Below are 10,399 nucleotides of genomic sequence, written 5' to 3'. Positions count from 1 at the left end.
AACAAGAGCAAAACTCCGTCTCAAAAAAAAAAAAAAAGAAAAGAATAATAAGTATAACTGACAGAAAAGAAGAGGCAAAGACTGATTTTTCACAGTTGGCATGATTATCTATCCAGCAATATGAGACACTGAACTGAAAAACTGTTAGAACCAAATAAATGTATTAACTAAGAAAGTTTTTCTTTATACATATGATATGCAAACTAAATAAAATGCAAAAGAATCTATACAGTCTAGAAACAAAAAATGCAAAATATCTAACAATAAACAAGGAATGTTCAAGAGCTGTATGATATAAACATAAACTTGAATAAGAGAAGTGAAGTAGAACTGAATCAGAAGAAAGGTACCATGTTGCTGGCCAGGCGCAGTGGCTCACACCTGTAATCCCAGCACTTTGGGAGGCCGAGGCAGGTGGATCACAAAGTCAAGACACCGAGACCATTCTGGCCAACATGGTGAAACCCCATCTATACTAAAAATATTTAAAAATTAGCTGGGTGTGTTGGTGCACACTCATAGTCCCAACTACCTGGGAGGCTGAGGCAGGAGAATCACTTGAACCAGGAGGTGGAGGTTGCGGTGAGCCAAGATCGCACCGTTGCACTCCAGCCTGGCAACAGAGTGAGACTCCGTCTTAAAAAAAAAGAAATACCATGTTGGTAAATGAAAAGTTATTAATTCTTCCCAGTTTTCTGTAAATTTAATGTATGTTTAATAAAAATATCAATCGGATTTATTTACTTGAAATTCACAAACCGATTCTAAAATTCATGGGAAAAAGACACTGTTCCAAAATAGACCCCCCCAAAATTGTGGAGAACATCAAGGTAGATCTAATGTACCATGTCAAAACATTAAATAAAAACAGTACAGCTAGAGACAAACAGGTCGACAGACAGCCATCTAATATAAGAGAAGTTAAAGTTAGAATTTTATATGATAGCAGTGGGTAAAGAATGTGGTATTCAGTGAATAGCATTGAAATAACTGTATATCCATTTAGAAATATGATTTCCTACCTCAATCCATGTACCAAATCAAATTCTTGACTGATTAAAATATCTTTAGAGAAAATTAGTATAAAATCCTAGAAGAAAATAGAGGTCAGCTGGGTGCAGTGGCTCATGCCTGTAATCCCAGCACTCTGGGAAGCCCAGGCAGAAGCATCACTTAAGCCCAGGAGTTCAAGACCAGCCTGAGAAACATAAGAAGAACCTGTCTCTACAAAAAAATATTAAAAAAAAAAAAAAGCGGGAATGGTGGTACATTCCTATAGTCCCAGCTACTTGAGAGACTGATGGGGGAGGATCTCTTGAGCCCGTGCCACTGCACTGTAGCTTAAGTGACAGAATGAGACCCTGAAAAAAAAAAAAGAAAGAGGAAAGGAAGGGAGGGAGGGGAAAATATAGGTTAATGTTTTCATAATTTGGGGCTGGGGAAAGCTTTCTTAAGCAAGACGAAAAACTCAAAATTATAACAGAAAAAATGGACAGATTTGACCTTATAAAGCTATTTTTAATTCCTTGTGGCCAAAGATAACAAACAAGAAGTTAAAGACTGACTACAGTCAGAGAGTATATTTGCAATATGTATAAACAAGTCTGAGTATTTCATAGATTGTAACTAATATGCATTATTTTGTTACTTAAGTATCCATTAGATATAAAGACTTCAACAAATCAATAAGAAAAAGAGAAACATACAGCCGGGCATGGTGGCTCACACCTGTAATCTCAGCACTTTGGGAGGCCGAAGCGGGTGGATCACTTGAGGTCAGGAGTTCAAAACCAGCCTGTCCAACATGGAGAAACCCCGTCTCTACTAAAAATAAAAAATTAGCCAGGAATGGTGGTACATGCCTGTGATCCCAGCCTTGGAAGGCTGAGGCAGGAGAATCGCTTGAACCTGGGAGACGGAGGTTGTAGTGAGCCAAGATTGTGCCACTGCACTCCAGCCTGGGCAACAAGAGCAAAACTCCATCTCAAAAAAATATAAATAAATAAATAAATAAATAAGATAAACATACTTATAGAAAAATGGCAAAGCTTTTAAAGGGAGAATTTACAGAAAAAAAAGTACCAGTAGTCACTGCGTAGCTAAAAGTTGCTCTGTCTCATTAGTGATCAGGGAAATGTAAATTAAACATGAGATTGAGAAAATAAATAATATTGATAATATTCCAATTTTTGGTGGAATTGGGTAAGAAAAAGGGACGCTCACACCTGTGAGGTTAGAATAGAAACTCATTCAGCCAAATTGCAAAACAATTTAGCAAAATCTATGTAAGTGTAAAAGAGAATAATAATCCTTAAAAATGCCAACTCTATGCTTGACAAATCTATTCCACAGAAATATTTGTTCATATGCACAGTAGTTTTTTAATAGCTAAATATTGAAATAACTTATAATCCTCTGTAGAATAGTTAAATAAATCGTTACATCTATACAGTAGAATTCCCTGCAGCCATAAAATGAATGTCATGTATTAATTCATGTGTCTTGATATAGAAAGACTCCTAGATGCACTGTTAAGAAAAAGAAGGTAGGGCACAGTGGCTCATGCCTGTAATCTCAAAGCTTTGGGAGGCCAAAGAAGGCAGATCGTTCGAGCTCAGGAATTCAAGAACAGCCTGGGCAACATGGCTAAATAGAATAGAATAAAATAGAATACTACCAAACTATTAACTATGGCATCTTTGGAGAAAAGAACAAAATAAGAAAAAGAGTTGGTGAAGGAAAATGTGCATTTTATTATATATTTTTAATTGTGACTAATATGCATTATTTTGTAACTTAAAAATGTAAACTTTGAATATCCAGAAGAAAATATCTTGTAAGAACAGAATGTACAGGCATATGTAAAGAAATAATTGTGCACTAAGGTGTAAATAGTTCTGCCCTCTATTCTTTATTCACTAACTAGGTAAAAAATTGTGGAAGGTGAAAGAAAAAAATAATGGAAGAAATTTGTAATTGAAGTGTAACCAAATATGTAGATTACAGGCTGCAGCCTTCACAATGTCCATTATCTGTGGAGGAGAGGTCTCTGTTTCCATGGTAACACCACCTGCAGTAGAGAGAATTTGTAGAAATCCTTTTTCTCAGGAGGAAGTGCATGAAGTGTGTGCTAATTTACTGAACATAAGTTTGTCTCTCATTGTTCGTCCTGAGGGGGACTTTTTTTTAATGCTCAATCACAAAATCCATCACTGACTTAAAATGGCAAAAGCCAAAATGAAATTTCTGGCTAAGTGGTCACCTTGTCTTGACTGGCTCGATAATATGACATCTCAAGGACAGTCCATTCTGACTCTGGGAGTCCCCAGTCAGGCATTAGAACAGCAGTATAATCTTTCACTTGTCACTTTCTAGGTCAGTGACACAGATTTTCCTTGGCCGTATTCTTTTTTAAAAATTAATTTTATTTTTTGCTTGACAAATAATAATTGTACATGTGCCTAACATACATAGTGATGTTTTGATACATATAATATACGGTGATCAGATCAGGGTAATTAGCACATCCATCATCTCAAACATTTGTCATTTCTTTGTGTTGGGAACATTCAATATCTTTCATATTGGGAAAGATTTACGCATAGATCTTACGAAATTGTCCCCAAATTTGGCTGTCTCCGTTTCCATTCCAACCTTTCAGGCTTGTCTTTGAGAAAATCTATACATGGCAGATGTTTATATAAATTACCTAAAAGTCAATATTTTCTTTACTAAAACGTAATCCTTAGTTGTGCCATCAAGAACAACTAAGAAAAACTGCTAACTGTCATCTCAGTTGAAGTGACTCTTTTTCCTGCTTTTCAGACATCTCGAGATCTGGCATGTTTTATACAGTTTGAAAATGTCAACATTTACTACGGGACTCAGCATAAAATGAAATATAAAGCACCCACTGACTACTGCTTTGTTTTAAAGGTATGTTGTAAGAAGTCATTCGTTTAGATTTATAAGCAATTTGAGTCAATTTTTTTAAAGAAGAAAATGCTAAATGTTATATAGTTAACTAAATGTGTAACATAATAAAAATTGTTTAACCAAAATAGGAATGGGGGAAACATTTCTATCAGCTTGGGGCATTTGCCCCAATGCCTCCTATCTGAACCTAAAACTTTCAGGTAAACCTGTCTGGGGATTTCTTCACTTCTGAAAAATGGAAATTCCACATTTTAAACAAATTAATTTATAATTTTATTGATAAGACTAAAAAAAGTTTTCAGTTCTTTATTTACTGGGCTCATACCACCATAAGAAGTTTTTAGAAATTAGAAACTTGCCAACATTTCCTAGAAAATCTATAGAAAATAGCCAAAAAAATATGTTTTAATTACTGGGTCATGACATTTAAGGTGTATATTGTCAAAAGGCAATATGTATTATCAAATGTTAGATATGGTTTACATTTTTTTGAGACAGAGTCTCACTATGACACCCAGGCTGGAGTGCAGTGGTGCAGCCATAGCTCACTGTAGCCTCAGCCTCCCACACTCAAGCAATTCTCCTGCCTTAGCCTCTCAAGTAGCTGGGACTACAGGCACTAAAGACAGGGCTTTACCATATTACCCAGGCTGGTCTCAAACTCCTGGGCTCAGGTGATCCACCTATCTTGAGCTCCCAAACTGTTGGGATTACAGGCATGAGCCGCCACTCCTGGCCAATTTACATTTTCAAAAATTAGAATCTCAGATCGGTCTAATCAGGAGATGGGTTATTACAGCCACACATGGGGTGTGTTTTTCTGTATGCCTACAGAACTCTGGATTGAGGACTAGGGTACGTTTTTGTCTGTGTTTCTTTTTAGTCAAAAATAATAATCAGGCCAAGTCAATTGTATTTAGTAATTTTGACTCCCTGAACAATTACAATCACTTATTGTAATCATCAAATAATAATTGGTCGAAATTCTTGGCTTCATCATAGACTCAGGATATTGAATGGTTTTCATTCAGATGTTTTAGATTTTTTCTTTTTTAAATTGCTAAGCATCCACTTAGTTATTTACAGATAATATTAATAATAAAAGCCACTATACTAGCCCAGTCAGCCTGATACTGCCCCAGTGGTTCTCAGCCAGGCATTTTGCCTCCAAGGGTCATTTGGCCAACTTTAAAGATGTTTTTGATTGTCATAGCTTGGGGGATGAAACGGGGACTACTGACATCTAGTAGGCCAGGCGTGCTGCTTAATAACTTGCAGTGCACAAGAAAATCCCCCCACCAAAGACTTCCCTGGCCCCCAGTGTCAACAGTGCGGCTGCCAAGAACCCTGCCCTACACAGAAGAGCCCCAAACAATGACCATGTAGTCACTGGAGGCAGGGAGAAGGCTGGATCCATTCGCTCACTCATACATTTACTCATTTAATATTTGTTAAATGATGGCTGGGTGCACTGGCTCACACCTGTAATCCCAGCATTGTGGGAAGTCAAGGTGGATGGTTCATTTGAGGCCAGGGATTCTAGACCAGCCTGGCCAACATGGTGAAACTGTGTCTCTACTAAAAATACAAAAAGTAGCTGGGTGTGGTGGCACACGCCTGTAGTCCCAGCTACTCAGGAGGCTGGGGTAGGAGAATCGCTTGAACCTGGGAGGTGGAGGTTGCAGTGAACTGGGATCACACCACTGCACTCCAGCATGGGTGACAGAGAGAGACTCTCCCTCAAAATAAAAAAAAGAAAAAAATATATTGGTTGAACGACAAGGATTATTATTTTTTTCACTTGGAACAGTGATGGGAATGGGGCAGTGAAAACAATACAACAATCCCTGTCTTCGTGGAGCTTAAAAATGGCAAAGAACAAAAAATAATGTGATGTTAAGTAATAAAAAGGAGCAATAGGAAGCAGGGCTAGGGCCAGGCCTCCTTTGGATGGGATGTTCACAGGAAGGCTCTCCAAGGAAGTGACATTTGACAAAAGATGTGAATGAAGTGAGGGAGCAAGAATGACCTGCAGTACAAGCCCTCCAGGAATAAGAACGGGAAGGGCAAACCCCTGAGGCGAGGGAGGAACAGAGATGAGGAGCATGCCCTGCCTGCCTCTGGTCCTCGCACCTCCTTGTCTGTTCCTGATATAGGAAAAATGAGAATGAAGGCGGCTGGGCGTGGTGGTTCATGCCTGTATCTCAGCACTTTGGGAGGCTGAGGCGGGTGGATCATGAGATCAGAAATTCAAGACCAGCCTGGCCAAGATGGTGAAACCCCGTTTCTACTAAAAATATGGTGCCAGGCACCTGTAATCCCAGCTACTCGGGAGGCTGAGGGCAGAGAATTGCTTGAACCCAGGAGGCGGAGGTTGCAGTGAGCCGAGATCGCACCACTGCACTTCGGCCTGGGCAACAGTGATACTCCGCCTCAACAACAATAACAAAAAAGAATAATGACAAGCACTTCTATAGCATTTTCTTTATAGATGTGGAATGTGTGCAGAGAGACTCCCTAGCCAGGAAGTGGCCAAGTCAGGATGGGAACCCAGGCAGTGTGGCTCGGAGACCATTCTCTCAGACACTGTTTCTTGGGCCGCCAGAGATCTGAACACGAAGCGTCTCACACTACCCTGCCCCTCCCACAATGCCACCTGCCCTTGAGCCATGTCTTCTCATGTTTGGAATCCTAAGACCTCGATAAATCACCAAAATGGAGGTCCTAGTTTCCACATGGACATTTCAACACACTTCATTGCCAAAGCGTTGTCCACGCTTCTTAGATCAGGAAAAGGTTTTGGAGAAAGTTTCTGAAATGCCAATCAGTAAACCAGCTGAATCAGTCACTGGAGACTCACTAAAAATGCAGGTTCCTGGGCTCTGGGCCCACTAAATCAAAATAATGATGGAAGCTGGGGTTAGGGTTAGGGTTTAAGGAGAGAGCCTAGGAATCTTTATTTTTCCTAAGCATGGTCAAGTTTTGTACTGAGGGTTAGAATGCATCCTCACTCTAACCATCAGTAGTCAGGGCTTAGCTGGTGATGAAATGGCCTTCAGAGTGGGCAGACAGGATGGAAGTCTAGCAGAAGGAAGCAGGAGCCAAACCAGGGCTGGGGTCCAGAAACCAGAGCAGGGATGTCTGCCAAAAAAAAGGCAAGGTCTCTGACTAGAGGTTCCCAGGATGGAGATTTAGACCCAGTGAACAGAGCAGGGACTCAGTTTCTCAAACTGACACATAAGTTTGGGACTAGGACCTACAGCTGGCAGGACTTGAACTGTCTGACCTAGAACATAAGGTTATCCTGGGATTACTCCAAGAACAGCAATGCTAATTCCCAGAGTATTCAACTAGAATTTCTAAAAATCCCTACTATCCAAGGCCTGGGTCTTCAAGAGAGAGTTGAGGATCTCCCCAAAGGAGAGAGAGGGGCTCAGAGGTGGAGAACCTAGCAGGGCTAATGAATCTGGGAGCAAGAGTCATGAGCAACCCTTCCAGAATGTGCATTTCCTTTTTTCTCAGGATGATGCTCAGTTCTGTTCTAAAGCCAGTTTCCTTATGTGCAATCACCCTGCTCATTTTGTTCTTAAGCATGCTTCTCAGTTCCTTCCCAAAATACTGAGAATTTTTATTTATTTGCTGAGTAAAGGGTATGTTGAGATTTAGAGAACAAATTTGTTTATTATGAGCATAATTTGTTCATGAAGATTTTGGTCACTTATTTGCCTTTTTGTCTGCTGTTTTAAAAAAATAAAAATAAAAACTCTTGCTTGCTATTCTTTGAGACGTGGGTTTCACCGCCCCGGAGGTCTGACCTGCAAGACCTGACTCAACGACGAATGAATGAATGCACTTTTTTTTTTTTTTTTTTTTTTTTTTTGAGATGGAGTTTCACTCTTGTGAATGCACTTTCACACCATTACAGTGTTTCAAAGGGGCTAGGGAAAGGCCGCTGGCTGCTTTCAGAGAGCCAACGCAACCAATCGACCTAGATTCCCTGTTCATCCACACATTTATTCCCTAGATGTTACAACAGAGGTTCTAAGTTAACACACTTGTGGATAATTAACATGGTTAAGAGAATGGTTTCACAACTGGTAAAAGTTTTTGGTTCCAGGGCCCAGAACAAATGCAATTAACAGGTAATTCCCCTTCATCCTCCCAGAGAGACCACTCAGCACAAAATTAACATGAGTATACAGTTAGAGTGTAGACAAATGGGCATGGGATAAGGCCTTTTGATCAGTCTCTAATCTCCTTCCTATGCTAATATTAAAGAGGTGGCTGCCTTCAACCTGCCGCAATAAAATCTTTTGGCCTTCCAAAAGTCTTGAGACTAATCTATCACTTTCCCTAATATATCTTTAATGTATTCTGTAATATTTTGCCAACCACCCCGAGTGAATCTCATCATTCTTTATTAGGGTTAGCCGATTTCCAAAATGCAAAGAATGTGTGTGTAGATTGCAAGAGGGATTTAGGATACTGGAAGACCTGTTAACAGATTGCACAATTTCATGGCTTGATACGTCCAGGCCAAAGTTTCCTCTTCAATATGAGCTTGATGACTATGGCTGTTCATGAGAGGTGCTGTCGGAAAGATTGGAGTCCAAGTCCTGGCCCTGTCATCTAGTAACTGGGTCAACTATTGAGATGCTAAGCCTCATTGCATCATCTTCAAGAGATAAGAGTGCCCAGCCCTTCTCTTGAGAATTAAATATGATATGCTTATAAAATCATGAGTGCAATGTCTAGAAACATATCAGCCCTCAGTAAGTGGTAGTTATTACTGCCCTCTAGTATCAAATCTTTTTATTAACCAGTGGTTCTCAAACTTTAGTATGCATCAGAACCATTTATATTGTTAAGACACAGAGTACTAGGCCCCAGGGTTTTTGATTTAGTAAGTCTGGGATTGGACTAAGACATTTGCTTTTCTTTCTTTCCTATTTACTTATTCATTTATTTTTTAATTGACACATAGCAATTGTGCATTATGACACATAATGTGATATTTTGATATATGTATACATTTAATGATCAAATCCTGGTAATTAGCACATTTATCATAAAATCTTCTCTTCTAGCTATTTGAAACATACAATGCATTCTTGTTAGCTGCAGTCACCCTACCTTGCAGTAGAGTACCAGAACTTATTCCTCCTAACTGTAACACTGCACTGGTTGACAAACCTCTCTCCCCACTCTCTCCAGTCTCTAGGTACCACTATTTTACTCTCAAATCCAATGAGATCACATTTTTTAGATTCACATGAGTGACGTTTTTGTTAGATTTTTTAGATTCCAAATATGAGTGAGATCAAGCAATATTTGTCTTTCTGTGCCTGGCTTATTTCACTTAACATAATGTCCTCCAGGCTCATCCATGCTATTGCAAACGACAGGATTTTTCTTTTTTGTGGCTAAGTAGTACTTCATTGCATAAATCTACCACATTTGCTTTATCCATTCATCCACTGATGGCCATTTAGGTTAATTCTAGATCTTAGCTACTGTGAACAGTGCTGCAATAAACATGAGAGTGCAGATGTCTCTTTGACATACTGATTTCATTTCCTTTGTATATATACCCAGCAGTGGAATTACCGGATCACGTGGTAGATGTATTTTTAATTTTTTTGAGGAACCTCCGTACTGTTTTCCATAATGGCTAGACTAATTTACACTCCTGCCAGCAGTGCGTAAGAGTTCTTTTTCTTCCACGTCATTGTCAGCATTTGTTATTTTTTGTCATTTTTATAATAGCCATTCTAATTGGGATGATTTGATATCTCATTGTAGTTTTGATTTGCATTTCCTTGATGGTTAGTGATGCTAAGCATTTTTTAAATTTCTGTTAGCCATGTTTATGTCTTCTTTGATGAAATATCTATTCACATCTTTTGTCCATTTTTTTAAAAATTGAATTATTTGGTTTATTTGCTAGTGGGTTATTTGAGTCTCGTACAAATTCTGCTTATTAACTCTTCGTCAGATGTGTAATTTGCAAATATTTTCTCTCATTCTGTAGGTCATCTATTTACTCTGCTGATTGTTTCTTGCTATGCAGATTCAGTTTTGGATCTTCTTTTGTTTGCTTGTGTGTATGTGGTTTTGTTTTTTTGCTTTTGTTTTTATTGTTTGTTGAGATGAGTTTCGCTCTCATTGCCCAGGCGGGAGTGCAACGGTGCGATCTTGGCTCACTGCAACCTCTGCCTCCCAGGTTCAAGCAATTCTCCTGCCTCAATCTCCTGCATAGCTGCAGTTATGGTCATGCACCACCATGCCTGGCTAATTTTTTGTATTTTTAGTAGAAATGGGCTTTCATCATGTTAGCCAGGCTGGTCTCAAACTCCTGATCTCAAGTGATCTGCCTGCCTCAGCCTCCCAAAGTGCTGGGAGTAGAGATGTGAGCCACCGCACCCAGCCAGTTTTGGGTCTCACATTACATATTTAATCTATT

General features: G+C 39.2%; 1 protein-coding gene across 1 annotated transcript in view; it reads left to right on the top strand.

Annotated features, from left to right (window-relative positions):
- Nucleotides 1-10,399, top strand: part of LOC108309272 (amyloid beta precursor protein binding family B member 1 interacting protein) — a 117,405-nt gene that overhangs the window by 93,510 nt on the left and 13,496 nt on the right. Inside the window, exon 11 of the mRNA XM_017535514.2 lies at nt 3,826-3,936. Coding sequence (XP_017391003.1) covers nt 3,826-3,936 — 111 coding nt within the window. The remainder of the gene's footprint in view (nt 1-3,825; nt 3,937-10,399) is intronic.

Source organism: Cebus imitator, unplaced genomic scaffold (genome assembly GCF_001604975.1).
Source record: "Cebus imitator isolate Cc_AM_T3 unplaced genomic scaffold, Cebus_imitator-1.0 Scaffold92, whole genome shotgun sequence".
NCBI classification, from domain to species: Eukaryota; Metazoa; Chordata; class Mammalia; order Primates; family Cebidae; genus Cebus; species Cebus imitator.
The sequence above is the reverse complement of the archived record's forward strand: the minus strand, read 5'-3'. Positions and strand labels throughout refer to the sequence as shown.